This window comes from Phalangium opilio, unplaced genomic scaffold (assembly GCF_054372755.1).
Source record: "Phalangium opilio isolate 3A_F unplaced genomic scaffold, DU_Popi_V2 ptg000056l_1, whole genome shotgun sequence".
Taxonomy (NCBI): Eukaryota; Metazoa; Arthropoda; class Arachnida; order Opiliones; family Phalangiidae; genus Phalangium; species Phalangium opilio.
Genome location: NW_028324175.1, coordinates 4,809,056 through 4,829,357, shown reverse-complemented (window position 1 = coordinate 4,829,357; position 20,302 = coordinate 4,809,056). Strand labels below are relative to the sequence as shown.

Sequence of the window (20,302 nt, the reverse complement as noted above, 5' to 3'; positions counted from 1 at the left end):
TATATTATTATAGAATTCTAATGTCTATGAGCCTACGCGCTATTCTCAACCCCCCGGGTGAAAATAGCTTATACGCTATTCTCACCCCCCTCCCGGGTGAAAATAGTCTGACTAATTAATTATAGTGGTCTATGACCATTGACCAGGGCACGTCGTCTGCTAAGCTAAAAAAGTGAATAATTAAAATATTTTAGATAATGCCTGGACTACTTTACTAATTTGTAGTTGAAAACGCCGAGTTCCTAATATTCAAGAATCAAGAAAATTTTTAAAAATCCTCAGCAGTCCTGTGGACCACTGACCCCTTTCGATTTAATTTTCAAACTGATCATTTGCCCTGCACCACGGCCTTATTTCCCTCGCTGGTTATTTCCATCCCTGCATTTATGAAGTTAGAAAATTTGTTGACCAATAAGATTCGCGAAAGCCACGCGCATTCGGAGGCGGTTGAATATAAAAACGCCTAACCGGTCGTGATTCAGTTTAGTTATCGATTTGACTTTTGAAGTATACTACAAAAATATTTTTGCCGAATATTTAACTAATAAAGTTTAATTATGGCGTCATCAAATCGAAGATCTGTTTTGGGTGCTCCGCATGAACTTAATAGCAAGGAGAAGGACGACAGCAATATTGTCTTGGTAATAGAAAGGTAAATGAGCCCGTTTTTGTTATTATTAACCGAATAAAATACCCCTTCATTAAAAATTACTAAATTTGATAGGTTTTAATCCAAAATACTGCTGCCTTTACCAAATGATTGCTTGTTTATTGCCACCTGTTATACAATATTGCTATTTTAGTTTCTTTCTACAACCCTCGTTTTAGCCAGTAGCGTAAATCGTACTTATTTAGCATATTAAACTTAACCCCTTTTACCATTGTCGATACCCCCTTTATTAAAAATGACTAAATTTGATAGGTTTTAATCCAAAATACTGCTGCCTTTTCCAAATTATTGCTTGTTTATTGCCACCTGTTATACAATATTGCTATTTTAGTTTCTTTCTACAACCCTCGACCCTCGTTTTAGCCAGTAGCGTAAATCGTACTTATTTATCATATGTAACGTAACCCCTTTGACCATTGTCGGATATGCGAGGTGGAAATTTATTATAACAGCTATAGTTTTAGCTTGTAAAGCTAGGTGTTTCTTTAATTTGGGAATGGGTTTGTGATCACTTGAATGTGCATGCAGTGAAATCATTTCTAAGAGAGTCAGCAACGTAATTCCCGTAATTCTAACTGATAGTACTTAATAATGGACTTTAGTTATTGAGTTAATTATGTTTAAGACAATAGGGACTTGGCAATTCGGACTTAACTCCGCCCCCAGCGCCATTATGGTATGTTTTTTTAACAGAATGAAAGCTACATAAGCCCCTCCTCCTGGTATGTTTTTTTAACAGAATGAAAGCTACATAAGCCCCTCCTCCTGGTATGTTTTTTTAACAGAATGAAAGCTACATAAGCCCCTCCTCCTGGTATGTTTTTTTAACAGAATGAAAGCTACATAAGCCCCTCCTCCTGGTATGTTTTTTTAACAGAATGAAAGCTACATAAGCCCCTCCTCCTGGTATGTTTTTTTAACAGAATGAAAGCTACATAAGCCCCTCCTCCTGGTATGTTTTTTTAACAGAATGAAAGCTACATAAGCCCCTCCTCCTGGTATGTTTTTTTAACAGAATGAAAGCTACATAAGCCCCTCCTCCTGGTATGTTTTTTTAACAGAATGAAAGCTACATAAGCCCCTCCTCCTGGTATGTTTTTTTAACAGAATGAAAGCTACATAAGCCCCTCCTCCTGGTATGTTTTTTTAACAGAATGAAAGCTACATAAGCCCCTCCTCCTGGTATGTTTTTTTAACAGAATGAAAGCTACATAAGCCCCTCCTCCTGGTATGTTTTTTAGCACTAGTGGAAGGTAGCGTGACGTTGCATGACGTAGTTCTGCCAAGTCCCTATTGTTTAGTCTCTGATGATTGATCTCGCAAACATTTCTGAAGTATCCCGTTTTCTTTTTCGTAGTTTCAATCTGGTCAAAAAGGTCGCCGTAATGCTAGCCAAATCCCAAAAAAAATTAAGCGACACATGGACCAAGATTGGCCTATCCGAAAAAGACCAATTGGACAGACTTCAAAACCTCTACAATTATCACGAGGACCTGCAACAACAAATGGTGAAAGAGGAGGAAGATCTGTACCATCGAATAGAAACCATCGTTAACGACTTAAAAACAGAGTACGTCGATCTCTGCCAACAACTAAAAGTGGACCAGGAGCTCGATGTTAATGGCATGGGACACATGGGACTCCTACAACAGGAGTTCCATCTGAAAGGAAGAGTCGAAACTCTTATCAAGAGCAAGGACGAACGCTTGGAGCGGCTTGCCACTTTGCTGGAGGAGGAACGAGAACTCTGCCAGTTACTCAGCATGCCTCCAATTGACATTGGAACAGCCAGGGCTGGGGACGAGGACGTTGATGAAGCCAATGTTCCATCCGAAGAACAGCTGAATGAAATAAAGCAACATATCCTGATGTTGCAAGACGAAAAGGTAAAAACATTTTTATGAACTCCGTTGATTAGTTCCATACTTTCTACAAGAATGTCTGAAGCAGCACGCCATCTAGTATTTAATTATATATTAACATTTTTATAATATACTAGCTGTTACCCGCGGCGTCGCTCGCGTATAATAAGAACTTCCATCAAAATGATACTAAGAATGGGCAGATTTTACTGATTCGACTAATACTTTTGTAGCACCCTAGGAGCGAAGGCACTCGGCCTTGCCCGTCAGCCCGTCGGAACATTTTTTATTACTTTTCACGTGGACATTATTCCATAAATAAGGGTTTTTAAATTTCTGGCCGCCATTTTAAAAGATGGCAACAAATCGAGCCCAAAAGAGCATTCAGCCCGTCTATAGGTTAAAGGAAAGCAGTGAACTAAATATTTGCGAAATCGGTTGAAACGCGCGGACTTTGTTGCATAGAGAAGATTTTTTACATTTCTGGGCACCATTTTTTAAGATGGCGGCGGATTGGGGGGAAACCTTTCTTAGTACTCGCCTACTACTTATGAGTAACGTTCCTGCAAATTTCCAGCCTTCTAGGGCAAGCGGTTTGGAATGGGCGTTGATTATCAGTCAGTCAGTCAGGACTTTTATTTATATAGATGTAGATTTAATTTTATCAGTTGTTTATTAAAACTGTAGTCATCTCGATTAGTAATTCTAGTTTAATCAATTATAGTACTCTTATTGATACTCGATTCATATGAGTACTCACCCATGATAATTAAAAAAAATAATAACTTGTCGTAAGGTTCCAAATATCTGCTATTTGTCCTCATGCATGCACCCTAATAAATTTAAAAATAACATCTTGTCTTATTTTTCGTTAGAGGCCAAAGGAAAGTCTTCCCAGTCCAGTGTTTTAGGTGTATAGAGTGCTGTCAGTTGTGACGTCAGATCCAAGGTTAAACGTCACGAGTCTGCCTTTAGCAATGGGCGGCCATGACAGTTACTGTTTTTTCTTTATGGGAAAACAGCATGGGTGACGTCACACCGGCGCTTCTGACAGCACTCTATAGAACTATCTCAGAAGGCTTAGTGTGACATGACGTCACCCATGCTATTTGCCCATAAAACCACAGAAGTACCAAACAAGGCCGCCCACTGCCAAAGCTAAACCCGTGATGTTTTACCTAGGCACTAACGTCACAACTGTGATAGCTCTATTGAGTTAAGTTAGTCTAAGCATGTCGCGTCTGTGGTTTAGTTTAAACAATTGTAACTAGATGGCTCCCATAGTCGAGGAGAGGAAATGACTGCTTGTCAAGCTTAGCAATGGCTAGTTTTAGCTCCGCCCTCGACATTAACGAGTTCTGATTTATATTGGGAGATATTTTAATATTCCTAATACGAAAAGTAATAATTAGTAAAATTAGTCTTCATTTTCTCGTTTTAAAGCAAAGCGCGGGTCACGTGGTGCCCCAAGAAGTTGACTTTCCTTACGAACTCCAGTTTAGGCTTGGCGAAGGCAGGAAGCATTTGTGGGCGGGGTTTATAAATCCCGCTCACTAGCCTTCGCCTAGCTAAACCCGAAGCTCGGAAGAAAAGTCATCTTGGGCTTTGCTTTAAGCCCAACCAATTGATGTTCTTCATTACTATTGGTCGAAATTACATGAAAGTTATGTTAATTAATAATTTGATAATATTCTGACCATAGGAAAGACGGATGGCAAAATTCGACCAAACTCGTACCGAAATCGTAAGGCTCGTTGAAGACCTGGAGCTTACTCCCGAAACCAGCTTTCATAAAGCCATCATCTCGCTCGATGACAACATCCCGAATATATTGTCGGAAAAATGCATGACTGATGTTAAAAATTGGTTGCTCGAAGTAAGATATCCTATATTTTGAACCTGTCCCATATTATCCTATATTTTTGACTTCGTCGAAGTTTTCGTATAGTTAAGCATCAAATTTTTCAAAATTTAGCTCTTTTTATTGAGATCACTTTTGACTAAGTTCCCCTGAATTTAAGTAAAATGCAATTTGTTTTTTTTTTTAGATTTATAATACATGATTATTTTTATTCCTATATTTTCATATAAAAACATTTTCTCCTATAAAATCCTATAATTACGGGAAAAAATTCCTTTGCAGTCCATCTAGTTCCTATTTAGTCTCTACTAAGCCTTTGACAGCGCCTGACCAGGCGTCGCTTTACCTCGAATCTATGACCTACCTCACTCACTTCGTGACAGGCTCCAGTTTGTAAAGAGTGACAAACTTATGGAACATATCTTATTCTTATAGACTTACAATATTATTTACTCTTAGTTGCTAACCCTTTGCTTAAAAATACTTCTTAATTTATTCGTAACTTGAGTAACTTTGATTTCTGCAAATTTTAGCTTCGAAAACTTAAAAGCGCCAATGATGCCGTCTTAAAGGCCTTGCATAGACAACTGGGACAGTTATGGGATGGCTTAGAAATCAGCTTGTTGGACCGGGAGGAGTTTTGGTTAACTTGCATTAATCACGGCCAACCCACGATTGAGATGGTTCAACGAGAAATCGTTAAATACCAAGAAATTAGAAAACAAAATGTGGGGAAATTCATTGATCGTCTAAGAGTCGAACTCGTTGCATTATGGGATAAATGTTTTATCGGCACTGAAGAAAGGGAAAATTTTGTTTCCTTCAAAGATGGTAAAAACTGACAAATAATTTGCTTTTGACAAAAACTTGGGCATAGAGGTGTGCGAATACCACTTTTTTGTTTTGGGTATCAGGCCAGTTACCAAATAGTAGCAAATACCAAAACATTTTCCTTATCAAATACCGAATCGAATAGTTAGGCCTTGGTAAATTTTTACTAATCGGTGAATCGCGAATAGTTAAGCCTAGTATTCGCGTATAGTTAACCATACCATTCTCGAATACCGAATTGAATACCAAAAATTTACCTTATCAAATACAGAATTTAATAGTTTTTTCCAAATCGAATACCGAATAGTTAGGCCTTTGTAAGTTTTTACTACCCGATTAATTGCGAATAGTTAAGTCTAGTATTTGCGAATAGTTAAACCATAATATTCAGGAATAGTTAATACTAGGTGACCAATTAAGAGTAATTTAAAATACGTTTCTTCATTGGTCGCCGAATATTTCTTAAAATTTTCCTAGGCACTTGCTGGTAGTTTTTGATGGGAGATATATAAAATTGGGACGATATCTTTTGATGTAAGGTGGGTCTATGTAGCGAGAGTTGCAGTGTCAGGGCGGCCAGGCTAAATATTTATGGTAGTCAAACTTTAACCGAATAGTTAGTTCGATATTCGTATCGAACAGTGGAAATGAGCTTATCGAACACCGGATTGAATTACTCTACTGAAACGGTTAACCGCACGCCTCTATTTTAAAGGGATTCTTCTTCAAATTTTAAGACCAATTTTAGTAATGAAAAATTAAGACAATATCTCTGAATGATTAAGAAATCTGTGCTTATTATGATTTTAATTTCATTTGGAGATATTCTCCTAAATTATGGAAATTGATCTTATAGTATAGTATCAAACCTAAGACCATTAAATGCAGATGGAATGGAGATAAGGGGCGTTGTTCTTTTAGGGCTGCGGCTCTCTAGCGCCACACCGCGACCAATATTGAAACTTCTTCGACCCAAAGCATAGCAAAGGCTTATGAGTCGAATTAAGTTTCGGGCCTCTCCCGCTAGTGGCGATGCCATTAGAAGAACGGGGGTTTTAGCGTATAGTTTTTCCAGTCCATCTATACTTAGTGGTCTTAGATCAAACTAAGTACGATGGAATATACTTAAAACAATTTCTTTTATTTTCAGAAACTTTCACCGAAGATCTGTTAGAGCTCCATGAACGCGAAGTTTCGAAATGGACTCAAATGTATGAAGATAATAAAGGCATTTATGAAAAGATTGTTGAAAGAAATTCTCTGTGGGAGCAAAAGAAAACCTACGAGGTAATATCCATTTTATAACTTCACTTTGGTTGGTGGCTATTGCAATTTTAATTTCCCAAACTATATCATTATAGATTAAGGGAACTGATCCAAGCCGTTTTCAAAACCGTGGCGGAAATCTATTGCAGGAAGAGAAAGCTCGAAAGCGTCTGGAGCATGAAATTCCAAAGGTAGATTTATACCTTATTAAGTTCCCTTTCAGTTTGTCTAACACTTTAAAGGAAAGCGCGGCTCCATGATCACGCCTAGCATTCTGGCTAATCTTCTGGACACGAATTTTACCTTGCCAAGGCAGGAACCAATCACACCTAATTCACTAGTTCCCATTGGTTCCTGCCTTTGACTTAACTAGCCTTTAGCAATCTTAGCCACTTTGTAGTAGAAAGACAATCTTTTAGGGGCACCAACAGAGCCTCGCTTTCCTTCAAGGGAAAATTTCAGGTAACGGTACATTATACTTTCAAAGAACGGCATTTGTTAAAAAAAATGTTAAAAATAAAATAAGCGATCTCTTATTACAATATGATAACTAGCATTTAATTAGTCTTAAAAATTATCAAGGACTACTGAGCCATCCGCCATTGGTATAGTAGCGTCTGCTAAATCGAACCACTCACCCCTAGGGCATTGGTAGAATTCTCACAGGCTGAGAGAGATAAGGGGTAAAAGCTTCGATTTAGCAGACGCCACTAAACCAAAGGCAGATGGCGCAGTAGTCCTTGATTATTTTTAAGACTAATTAAATACAAATTACTTTGCAAGAAGAGATCATTTATTCATTTTTAGTTTTGCGCTCTTTAGAGCTGGAAAACTATTGTTCTGTCCCCTTGCGGCTGGGCGCCTATTCCCCTTTCTTCCCCAGTTTTTGGTGTTACCAATTTGTCCGCGCAAAACTGTAATGTGGCCGAGGCCATCTTGTTTTAATATTTAATTCCTTTCATATTTAGAAAACTGCCATTCTTTTAAGGTATAAAGTAACGTTACCTGAACTTTTCCTTTTAAGGCTCTATTTATTTCCACTCTACACTTAGCCCTAATTACTGTTAATTGTTCCAAAAATTCGTAACTATGTTAAATCCTAGTCACTCGCAATCAATCTAATGTGAAATATGTTTCTAGTTGGATTCAGAAATTGAATTCATGATTGCTGAATGGGAAAGAAATCAAGATAATGCGGAAACCCTTCTCATCAATGGCAAAAAATATCAAGATTACATCGCGGCTGAACGTCAAAATTTGAAAAACGAATTGGAAAATATCAAGAGAATGCGGGTAAATAGAAGCCGTAATCCAAAAAAGCGCTGAAAAAGAAATTAAAAAAATATAAACCCCAATATTACACTTAAGCCTTAAATAAGTATTTTTTACTAAATAGAAAATAACATTAATAAAAAAAAATACTTATTGGGGCTTTTAAGTGTACGTTTTTATTTATTTGTTTATTTATTTATTTGTTCATTTATTTATTTATATATTCATTTTATTTTTAAATTATTTTAATAGTTACTAAATAATTATTTAACAAGTGATATTTTTAGTTTAAAGATACTTTTATTTCTGGCAATGTTTACTTTATTATAAAATAAAATTCGTAAACTAAGTTTATAAGATATTTTCCATAAGTATGACAGTACTTGTAATGCTACTGAGAGAGACTTACAGCTCGAGCTAGTTAATGACCGACAAGCGAGAATTGATAAACTCGGTTAATTTTGCAGACTTCCATCTTATTATTATTTAGTCTGCATTACTAAGCCTTTGAGAGCAGCGCCTTACCAGGCTCGCTTTATCCTTAATCTATGACCTACCTCAATCACTTCATGCATGGATTAACTAACGCTAGGGATTGTTCACTAACCGTGTTTCCCATGTAGTACTGTCGCCAACTACATGTTCCGAATTATTCCTTGATTCCCCTCTTCATTCCCCCAATTTATTGGACCAAAACGGATGTAGATATAGCGCCATCTCTCGGCAAAATAAGTAGTTTTTGCCCAATTTAGGCAGGATTTCAATTTTGACGTCATGGAACGCGTGATACTTGGTCCAATTTTCTTGTAACTTCCTGTTAATGATAGTAGCTGCTGCTAGGGGGCGTTTGGAACACGCATGCGTTATCTTTCTGGGGGGAACGAACTATCCCTGGTGTTAGTTAATCCAGGCTTCATGACAAGCTCCAGTTCCTAAGTTAGCAGACTTTACAAACTTATGGAACATATCTTATGAATTAACTTATGGTGATACTAACTCTCTAAGGTTAATTCTTTGCTAGGCACAACAGAAAACTGAAGATGGAGGGAAAAAACTGGTAACCCCAATGAAACGCAAAGCACCACCGACTTCTGATAAAAATACACCAGCCAGCGCTGTCAAAACACCGCGTTTACAACAAAAGGTGTTATACCATCGGTTAATTCTAATGCTCCGCCTTCTCCCGCCATTGTTTTGTTTCCCGGAGTAAGCGCTACAGCCGTTCAAAGTTCGCCACGGAAACTTCTACTTAAATCCTCTCCACGAAAATACGCCAATTCGCCGGTAAATTATTTTATTTTTCTGTTATCTCTGGTAGTTGGTTAAGATTCACTTAATTTCCTTTTGGTTTCCTTCGAAATGATAACTTTAGAAACGTATTGCGCAAAATCAATGTATGATTGCTAAACCGCACGATTTTATGCGAAGTTCAAGAAGAGCAACCTTCGTTGAATATGCCCAGGTCTTCTATAACGTATATGGGCTTTCAGGTATTTACTGCTATTTTTACGTTTTGCCACTCTTTAGAGTGGAAAACGTATTGTTCCGATCTCTGTTGGCTGGATATGTTGTGACTGGAAATGTTGTGACCTGATGAATTTTGACATAAATGATATTTCGAACTTTCAACTCGAAATTCACCCGTAGTTCACGTTACACCTCATAGGTGGCGTAACGTGTTTAATTTCAATTGAAATTATTTTCCCGTCGGTGCCGGGCCTCGAACCTGCGATGTCCCAATCCATACGAGACGCCAGTGAAGGCGCCCGCGCGTGCTACCACGAAGCCACGCTCGCTTGGTACAAAACCCGAGTTAAGTTAGACTGTAGAGTAGAGAGAGGTAGAATTATGTGGATCGCAACCCACCCTCCCCTTCCCGACGCGCGCCAACCAGCTGCAGCCGGATTTTGTAAGTGGGAGAGGAGAGAGAGTAGTGAGCGTAGCGCGCGTTTGTAAGCGGGAGAGGAGAGAGAGTAGAGAGCGTAGCGCGCGCAAAATATTTTTAGCAATTCATAATTTAAATCTATGAAACATACTCATTTAAAGTTAAATAATTATAATTAGCTAACATGATTATTATAATTAAAAAAAATTATATTATTTAAGTAATAAATTTAACGATAGTTGTTGAGAGATTCAATAGAGGGCAACATGAGATGTCATAAATACATAGTCACCCAAATTCATTTCAGTTCGGCTCTGCGTTAACACTGAACCAACTTCGATTCCCCTTCGTCTTGTGCGGCTTGTGCCGACGTCATTTTGGTAGATATAGGGTCGTCGGTTTAACGTGTTGTGCACCCAGTTTTTAGGGATAGACTAATCTGCTGAATGTCTGAACGTCTAAACTGCTGAAAATAGTAGAATTCCTACCATAAAATTCTCCCATCCTACCAAACCGTAAACTGTCTGAACCTTTTTGACTATTTTGCTGAAATGCCGAATTCTGAACAGTGAACATTGAAATTAAAGTAAGAGATCGTCTGAACCTTTTTGACTATTTTGCTGAAATGTTGAATTCTGAACCGTGAACTTTGAAATTAATGTAAGATAGAGACCGTCTGAACTTTTTTGATTATTTTGCTGAAATGCTGAATTCTAAACCGTGAATTTTGAAATTAATGTAAGATAGAGACCGTCTGAACTTTTTTGACTATCTTGCTGAAATGCCGAATTCTGAACAGAAATTAATGTAAGATAGAGATCGTCTGTACTTTTTTGACTATTTTGCTGAAATACTGAATTCTGAACCGTGAATTTTGAAAATGAAGTAGAATGGAGACCGTCTAATTATAATATGCCTTTTCGAAAAAAATACTGTTTAGAATTATCTACTTCCGAAATAAAATAACCTTTCTCCTCCATTTTCAAAATTCACGGTTCAGAATTCGGCATTTCAGCAAAATAGTCAAAACAGTTCAGACGGTCTCTATCTTACATTAATTTCAAAATTCACGGTTCAGAATTCAGCATTTCAGCAAAATAGTCAAAAGGTTCAGACGGTCTCTATCTTACATTAATTTCGGTTCAGAATTCGGCATTTCAGCAAAATAGTCAAAAAAGTTCAGACGGTCTCTATCTTAGATTAATTTCAAAGTTCACGGTTCAGAATTCGGCATTTCAGCAAAATAGTCAAAAAAGTTCAGACGGTCTCCATTCTACTTCATTTTCAAAATTCACGGTTCAGAATTCAGCATTTCAGCAAAATAGTCAAAAAAGTTCAGACGGTCTCTATCTTACATTAATTTCAAAGTTCATGGTTCAGAATTCTGCATTTCAGCAAAATAGTTAAAAAGGTTCAGACGATCTCTTACTTTAATTTCACTGTTCACTGTTCAGAATTCGGCATTTCAGCAAAATAGTCAGACAGTTTATGGTTTGGTAGGATGGGAGAATTTTATAGTAGGAATTCTACTATTTTCAGCAGTTCAGACGTTCAGACATTCAGTAGATTAGTCGATCCCCTAATTCTACTCCACTCGAGCCGAGTCGAACTATTGTCGAGCCAGCGCTAATTCTACTCCACTCGAGCCGAGTCGAACTATTGTCGAGCCAGCGCTAATTCTACTCCACTCGAGCCGAATCGAGCTACTGTCGAGCCAGCGCTAATTCTACTCCACTCGAGCCGAGTCGAACTATTGTCGAGCCAGCGCTAATTCTACTCCACTCGAGCCGAATCGAGCTACTGTCGAGCCAGAATCTAGTAACGATATCTGGTTATGAATGCGGGATACTAATAGTTAATATTTACGTGGCAGAGGGAGTGAAAACAATCTATGGGGAGCCAGTTATTTCGCTAATAAACTTCGTGTTGTTGAAATTATTGAAATATAATAACTCTGCATTTGGGTCGTGTTTGCAAAATGTTGTCACGTATGAACTTCTATGCGTTTACTACATAGCCACAGCAACTACACGAACTTTATGTACTACTTACTCTATGGAAATATAAAAATGCTAATTGAGTAACGTTTGTAAATCTGGACTGCCATTTAAAAACGAAAACCTTATCTAATCGTCTAAAGTCCACATTCGTACATTCTGTTTTATATAACCCTAGATTCTTGCCTAATTTGATATGGCATATTTTTTAAATCTATTAGATCCAATCTTGCTATATTCTACTTTTAAATCATCTACTATCTGCGTATACCATTCGACCTGGTATACAGACTAAATACCCCCAAGTCAAAAGACCCCCGGTCATAATCCCCCCATTTTTAAAAACGTACAAAATCCCCCTCTCTCAAGACAAAATCCCCCCTCTCTCAAGACAAAATCCCCCGGTCATTTTCCCCCCATCCAAGTTAAGAGTACAAAATCCCCCCACTATCAAGACAAAATCCCCCCACTCTGTAGACAAAATCCCCCTACTCTGTAGACAAAATCCCCCTACTTTCTAGTCAAAATCCCCCTACGCTCTAGACAAAATTCCCCGGTCATAATCCCCGGTTATGTTATGTTAGGTTAGGTTAAGTTAGGTTAGGTTTGGTTGCGTTTGGTTGCGTTTGGTTAGGTTAGGTTGCGTTTGGTTAGGTTTGGTTAGGCTAGGTTAGGTTAGGTTTGGTTAGGTTTGGTTAGGTTAGGTTTGGTTAGGTTAGGTTAGGTTAGGTTAGGTTTGGTTAGGTTTGGTTAGGTTAGGTTTGGTTAGGTTAGGTTAGGTTAGGTTAGGTTAGGTTAGGTTGCGTTTGGTTAGGTTAGGTTAGGTTAAGTTAGGTTAGGTTAGGTTTGGTTTGGTTTGGTTAGGTTAGGTTGCGTTTGGTTAGGTTAGGTTGCGTTTGGTTGGGTTGGGTTGGGTTGACATTGAACAGTTCTTGAACTGTATCGGAAATATTTTGGCTTGGAATTAAGAAAATCTACTTTCAATATTAAAGAATATAATTATTAAACGCATGAATTGAAGTTTTTTTCCTTAAAAATCTTCATATAAATTGAAATCGTTCTCTAGGGTATTTTGTCGTAAACACAGTTTGTGGGGAATTTGTCCTGGGGCTGGGGGTTTTTTGTCTTTGGCATCCATTCGGGGGAAATTGTCCGGGGGATTTTGTCTCCTACCTGAGGGGATTATGTCCTTTTCTTCTCAAATGGGGGGGATCATGTCCGGGGGATTATGTCCTACATTCAGTAGACCTAGTTAATATTTGTAAATAAAAATGCCTAATCTCTATAAAATTTCTTTGGAAATAATTATAAAACGGAGCTTCTTTCATGCATTACTAGTCTTAAACCATCACGACAAAGCCAATATCCTTGCACAGATGCTTACGCATCACGGTATTGTTTCAAAAAATAGTGTCCTTTTATCGTGGGCGGAAGCCTGGCGATTTTAGTTGTCTCTTTCACGTAGTGTAACAATACACGCAAAGTCTAACGAACGCCTGTATATAAGTTTATGTTCGACGATAGGCCTGCGCATAAGTTTTTGTTCAATGAGAGGCCTGCAAAGTCAAAAATCTAGAGATTAACAACTAAAACGTCATCAAGCCTGTTCAATGTAATCTTCAGGCGCCATTGTGGAACTGTACATTGTATATCATGTAGTTACGGGACAATGCCCGCCTGCAACAGCGGGCACACATCGGTAACCAACAAACCTCGTGAAACTTAAATTCAGCCCTCGGAATAACGGTCGTAGCCCTTAGGGACACTGCCCGCGGTCGCTTGAGCCCGCTATATCTGGCATGCCCACTCACCTCTAATATCAGCGCCAATTCCCTGCAGCGCAAGTTTTCAAAATGAAACAAACTAAGTTTCTTTGAACCACGTGTCTGAGGTTTTTCAAATAATTTTTACCCGCCTGATGATTCCTTCTGTACAGTCCATTTTAAAAAAAAGTTCTTACTTGAACAAAATTATATAGATGTAAAAAAACAAAAAGTACACTTTATTAATAATTCCCTGCCTTTGGCTGTTTACTGCATGTAAACTAAACTGAGACGCAAAGTACCACCAGAAGGGGATAATAGAAGAAGGATGACACTCTGTATCCTCTTAATGCTTTAGTTATGTAACGTCATTCTTCCCAGGCTCACCCTTTTGGTTTGCGTTCCCGCTCATCAAACTACAAATGGGCATCGCACCGTGGGGTGAATTCTATCGTTGTTTGGCACTAAATCCCCAGCAATCATCCCACAAACCTCGTGTTGACATGGGACAAAAATTGCACAAGCACGTCGTGCCAAATATTTAAATGCTAATAGAGTAATGATGAGGGAACTATTTATCGTGTATGTGATTCGGTTTAGTAACCTTGCTCCAAATGATCCGATGTTGGGAAGAGTGACGTTACACTTACCCCGCTTTGTGGTACACTTCTCTCGAAGAGAAATATTATATACTTCTGGTACCACCTACAGGAACTAATCAATCAGGGAAGAGCTTTTTTGACGTCACAGAAAGTGTGAATGTTTACAGCACGTTTTAAGTACTTATAATTAAATAAACTCGATCTGCATTAAGTTTTCCAATGTATTTGTTGCACCAAAATGACTAAGAAACCTTTTAACTATAAATAACAGTCTAAGAGATTTGTTTAGAGAGCATTTACTTTGTAGAAAGAATTCTAGACACTTTTAAGGATTGCTCTAGAGTTTTCTGTGTTAAGAGAGGATGAGGAGAAACTTTCATTACTCTTTCAATAAAGACTTATCCCCAGAAATTTTACCCACTAAAATCAAATTCCCTGACTTTTCCTGAAATTTTTAAAATTCCATGACCTTCCAGGTTTTCCCTGACCCGTGGCAACCCAGCGCAGGTTTATAGAAAGTAGTACATGATGCTGGCGATCCAAACGTTCATTTTTGGTACTTTACGAGCTTATTCACGGCTTGTTCCCTGTGCCACGGTCGGGAAGGTAATCTTCCGCAGAGGGTGGGGGGTCGACATTATTCTGGGATAAAGGTAATCATACGCAGAGGGACCCTCAACACTATTCCAGCATAAAGGAGTTAGGGCTTCTCATATTACACGGCGCAAGCAAGTTTCAATGAACAAAGTGTACTTTTTTGTTTTCATATCTATATACTTTTGGTAACAAACATCTACCTATAAAATGCCATAATGGACGTAGTAAATTTACCTGACACATAAGAACCCCTAAAGCATTACCTAGTGGTCACCCGCGGATTCTATTTAATGTTTCGTTAAGGGTTAACTTTCACACCTTATATAAAGTGTTTCGAAAGAATCGAAAGTTTTGTTATTTTCATTTTGTTTAATCATTACTTAAATTTATAACATTTTTTCCATAAATATGACACTACCTATACTTCATAATGTTTGAGAGTTCGAGAACTGACTACACTAGGTTTTGCAGGCTTTCCATCTTCCTATTTATTCTGTACTAAGCCTTTGACAGCATTTTGCCAGACGTCGCTTTAGGAGAATCTACAATGTTTCACCCACGTCACTTCATGACAAACTCTCAGTAATCAGTGACAAACTTATGGAACCTAACTTATGAACTTATGTCATTATCAATCTATACGGAGCTAACAGTTCTGACCCTGAAACGTCACACCCTTTTATCTCTTACTGGAGTTTCATCCCACCCCTAATGGTTGGAAACAGTATTCTAGGCACAAAAATTCCAACCAGTGAGGGACTGCGTGACGTCAGACTATCTCTTCCCCCTAGTCAGTTGTTAGCTCCCTATACAATTAAAAAAAAGAGGCATATTATTGAATAGAATTTAAAAAACGAGTTCTATTGGTGCGAGAGTCCCATTTTTTCAGTTTCTAAAAGTCTTTAGAGTATAGAGTAGGCCTGTGCGGGGACTCTAGTTCGAGTCCTCAGACTCGAATGGGTCCTTGGCCTAGGCCCGAAATTACCCGTTTGCACTATTTAAGCCCACAATTTGAGCCGAAATAGTGTCCCTGGCAAGGCCAACTATCTTTTGGCATAGTCTTCAAAACTAAAAACGACACCAGAAGGCGACACTAACACGATGTCATCACCCATTCACACTGAGGCAGGCTGCACGTGTCTATTTCACTTTTCACAATATTTCAACTTTTAAAACTAGCTTACTACGCTCAGTTCTCCCATATTGATGGTTTTAAAACTGTTCAAATCTTAAAAAGGGAACGACAAGCCAGTTTTAAATCGAATTAAAGAGACAAGACAAGAATTCGCGACCCTTTGGGTTACTTAAAGCCGGTCCTATCTAGGAAATAAAGGACAGTATTTGGTAGGCCTGATGCCCAACAATTACCCGGTCGGGTACCCGAAAACTTAATTTCTTAATACCCGAAACTATTCAAATATTAAAATTTTTTCGCTCAATACCCTTGACAAGGCTTAGGACAATCGGGTCTTGGTTGGCACTCGGGCGAAGGGGTACCGGGTAAGGTGTGCCTTAAACCACCAATGAGGGCGCTAGACGCCTGACTTTCTTTCTTCTTCCAAATGGAACTGAACAAAGCCACGAGTTTAGAGAAGAACAAAGTGATACAGCCAGACAGAAATTCAAGGAAGAATTTTTGCTACCCGAAAGCCACCCGAATAATGGTAGTTTTGTTAGGCCTAATTATTCGAGTACCCGTTAGAAATCCGGGTACCCGACCCGATTTAAAGTTTTTCAACTACCCGTACCCGACCCGACATACAAAAATCACTACCCGCACAGGCCTAGTACATGTCAATGATTCTGATGCTATTTTATTAGAGGTGTGAGAGTCCTAACTCAAATTGCGAGTAGTGGGAAACTGGACAAGCCGAGCGAGGACTCAAAATATTGTTAATCGAGTCCTATGCCAGTCCAATTTTTTTTTACCTATTCTAATTTAAAAATAACCCCTTGATTACTAAAACGTCGAAATGGCAGAAAAATATTTAGAACTATCAATCCTACGATTCTAGTTCTAGGTTTAGTTAAAGTACGAATGTGGAATAGAACGCGTACTGCGCATGACGATTGAAGCTTTATCTTCCCTTACAAAAATTTAGGTCACAAATAGTTCCTCAAACGTTACCTAATTGTTGCCCATTTTATGCTATACTTTTTCGAAGGTCATGTTCGCTAAACTGCTGCGTAACACGTACCGAACCGTTAGCTAACATTTTTTCGCCATGTTGACTGAAAGTTACCGAACTTTTTAAATGAGAGTTTCCTACACGTTCCCTATTAGGTAACATTTGCTTAAAACTTGTTTTCAAGATGTTACCCACTAGTTATCTTTCGGGTAACTAGGCCTACCTCGTCTGCGTAATTAGCCTTAGAACACGGTGCAATGCGTTAGTTTGCATGTTAGGTGAAAGGGTTCGGCAATTTTTTTTATTAAATAAGATACGGAAATATGTTTAATTTTGATTTTGTCTTTCGGTTCCCTCAAAAAGTAGACGAGTCAGCTAGCTCAAAAGTTTACTGATAGTTTTTAAAATAAATTAAGTAAACAAATTGTGACCACAGAGTTCTCGGTTTTTTGACCAATGAAAAGTAGTAAACAACTTGTGTCCTCATAGTTTGCTGTTTTCGGCCCATGAAAATTACAAAACATATTGTGACTTAATAGTTTCCTCATTTCGACCTTCGGTATGAAGATCAACAAGTTGTTGCCTAAAAGTGGCCCTCTTTTACCCATAGTAACATTTGGTTTCCTGTTTGTTATCTCATAGTTACCCGAAAAATGGGTAACAATTTGTGTTGACTTCAGTTACCTATAAGTTTCTACAAAAATCCACGGTTACCTAATTGTTACCTATTTGTTACCAGAAAGTTACCTAAATTCCTTACACTTTTTTGTAAGGGAATACCCAAATTCCAGATTGGGTATACATAAAACAAGAGCTACCGCGATATTTTTGAAGTTTGAAATGCAGTCTGTGCAGACGAATTTAAATTTGAAGTTGCTATTGGTCATGGCATTAACCAATAACAGGCTGATACCCATATAAATCCCGCCTTTCAAGATTTTTGGGTAGAGCCATCTAGTGAGCGAAAATCGAGTTACGGGTGGCCCGCGCTTTGCTTTAAATTGAAAATTTCAGGTAACAAAACAATATACCTTAAATGAACGGCCTTTTTCTGAATATAAATGGAATTAAGTATAATAAGTTAAAAACAGGAAATATATGATCTCTTATTACAAAATAATTAGCATTTAATGCTTGATTTTTTTAAGACTAATTAAATGCTAATTATTTTGCAATGAGAGATATTTAGTTTTCATTTTATATTTAAAAAAGGCCGTACTTTTAAAGGTATAATGTTATGTTACCTGAACTTTTCCTTTAAATGCGATGTTAATTGTTTTAATGCATTTAATAGAATAATGGCGTCACCAATGAGATCCTTACCACTATTAAGAAAGTGGGTCTTCTTGAAGTAATCAACGAGATTTTTCTCAACAATAAAATTAACAGTTCAGCGACTGGTGTCTTAAATGTTCAAGTAGAATGTTTAAATTTAGTCGCGGGTAAATATTGAGTTTTATATTTATTTGTACTTTTCATCCTATTAAAGGGAGGGTGAAATGAAAAATCAAGTCGGGTGCAAATATCATATCTTCAGACGAGCCCTATATGTGCCCGACCTGCTCTCTACCAGCCTTAAGTGACTCGTTTTTTGCTATTCAAGAACCTACATCTCCGGATCATTCCGCCTTATCGACACAGCCCCCTCGACGTTCGAATTGCATCACTTTCTTCCATGCCAATGTTCGAAGCCTGCGTAACAAGCTGAACGATCTAGCACTTTTGAACTCCTCGCGCTATGATATCATTGGCCACACGGAAACTTGGCTAGACTCTTCGGTTATGGATTCGGAGTTACTACCCCCGGAATACATAACTTTCCGGAAGGATCGTCCTACCAGAGGTGGCGGTGTTTTATTATCGTTACATGAATCATTATATCCTGTTCCTGTCGAGCTCCCATGCGCATTCCAAACCTCTGACGATGGGATTCCAATCGAAGCGGTATTTGTGACCTTTACTTGCGGCTTTCGTTCGGCTGTGGTCGGTTGTGTCTATCGTCCACCAAGTTCTTCCCTGGCTTACCTGGTTACGCTTTGCGACCTTTTTGGACACCTCCATGAGACCCAGCCGCCACATGATGTGTTTCTTTTGATGGGCGACTTGAACCCGATTTAGCGTTTATGTCTGTCATTTAATAAAAGATTAAAAATGTGTTTAAGGGCTAAGCGAGGTTAAGTAAAATACAATTGAAACTGAAAGTGACAGTCTTGTTTGTAATAAATTGTTCAAGAACGCAGACGGTATTTCCTGGATGTTTCACTATGCAAAATGGTCTTATAATTAGAAGAAGAATCGATAAAAAATAACTTTATTTTCCTCTTTATCCTCCCTTTAAGGGCTAGGGTATGTCCAATAAAATATCAAGCAAAAATTCAAGCTGAAAGAGACTGTCTTGTTTGTACTATAAAATAGTAAATAATAAAGCACACGAGCATTCTTCAGTTTGAAACTCGAAGGAAGTCTTGTTATTTGAAAATTTTCCTCCAAATTTTATAAATATTTTTCAACTTTTAACTAGTTATCAATAATGATATTAATGGTTATCCAAAATTTCTTTAAAAAGGATAATTTTCTTTCCTACACAATAAAAGTCTTAAAACACAAAATGGCCTAATATCCCAATACCTCCCAAAGTTAGTATTTTTACCATAGAAAATAAACGAAAGGAGTAGCAGACCAGCAGCGCAGAGAGACCAACTTCAAGTGTTTACCGTTCGGGTTCGTTTTAGCTGTTAGCTGTTATTTTCAGTTGTGATCATTGTTACCGGCATTCATTTTTTTTCCTCATTTATTTGTTAGGGTTTTCCATCGGTAACTTTGAACGTCAGTTGTGAAATACGCCTTTGCCCATGCTTTGGTTGCGGTCGGCTTTATTATTAAGCCTCAACAGAGATAGATTTAATTTTAGTAGTAGGATTGGAGAACGGTTAGTGTTTAATTCAGTCCGACTCATAGCCCAGTATAGAGCCCTCCCTCTAACGAGTGATGAAAAGTTAAAATTTTCTGATTTCTCACTTAAGCTACGTTTTGCTGACGTTGTTGACGGGATCGGCGAAAAATACGTTATTCCTTTTTACCTTTGTTGCTTTGACACGCCTCTCCTTTCATACCCTTCCTTTCCGTGGAATTTGACGCGCCCCTAGATTACTCTATTCTCTATTCCCACTTCTAAAACTAAATCTATCCCTGGTCTCACATTTGCAGTAAACGCGGGAGGCTATAGCCCAACCTCAGGCTCCGTTTAGAGAAGCTCAATCGCGTAGCGAAAATTCCTAGCATAGAAGCCATCTCCTCTGAAGTTGTTTCTTATATGGAATAGTCGAATATGTCTATTTGAAGGGATCTCGTGAAGCGCATATGCCATATGAATGAGTTTTTCACTGGGCTGCAATGAGTCGGGCTGAAGGCCCAAACGTAATTAATGTGAGTTCTAAATATTATGATATCATGGCCCAAATAACAATATTTTCTAATCGCTTCTCTCCTTCAAAAGACGCAGGTTTTCTCTTAAAGAGAGGGGAAAAGGAAATTAATCCTGAGACCAGTATGCATAATGAAAAATTC

General features: G+C 38.1%; 1 protein-coding gene across 3 annotated transcripts; it reads left to right on the top strand.

Annotated features, from left to right (window-relative positions):
* The first annotated feature begins 409 nt into the window (after positions 1–409).
* On the top strand, positions 410–19,166 carry LOC149668122 (protein regulator of cytokinesis 1-like). 3 transcript variants are annotated; one of them, XM_089841005.1, is made up of 11 exons: positions 410–652; positions 2,028–2,556; positions 4,235–4,408; positions 4,927–5,224; positions 6,375–6,511; positions 6,586–6,681; positions 7,631–7,783; positions 8,784–9,046; positions 9,135–9,252; positions 18,030–18,152; positions 18,225–19,166. In XM_089841005.1, the coding sequence occupies exons 1-8, from the start codon at positions 558–560 to the stop codon at positions 8,970–8,972; spliced, it is 1,671 nt and encodes a 556-aa protein (XP_089697131.1). In that variant the 5' UTR covers positions 410–557; the 3' UTR covers positions 8,973–9,046; positions 9,135–9,252; positions 18,030–18,152; positions 18,225–19,166. The 3 variants fall into 3 exon arrangements, with proteins under 3 accessions (XP_089697131.1, XP_089697132.1, XP_089697133.1); XM_089841006.1 differs by having other exon boundaries at positions 18,030–18,177; positions 18,339–19,165; XM_089841007.1 differs by lacking the exons at positions 18,030–18,152; positions 18,225–19,166 and adding an exon at positions 9,955–10,514.
* Positions 19,167–20,302: the final 1,136 nt, after the last annotated feature.

Coding starts and splice junctions, on each gene's coding strand:
- LOC149668122 (XM_089841005.1), top strand. CDS start 558: ATGGCGTCATCAAATCGAAGATCTGTTTTGGGTGCTCCGCATGAACTT. Junction 653..2,027: donor ATTGTCTTGGTAATAGAAAG/GTAAATGAGCCC, acceptor TCTTTTTCGTAG/TTTCAATCTGGTCAAAAAGG. Junction 4,409..4,926: donor TTAAAAATTGGTTGCTCGAA/GTAAGATATCCT, acceptor TGCAAATTTTAG/CTTCGAAAACTTAAAAGCGC.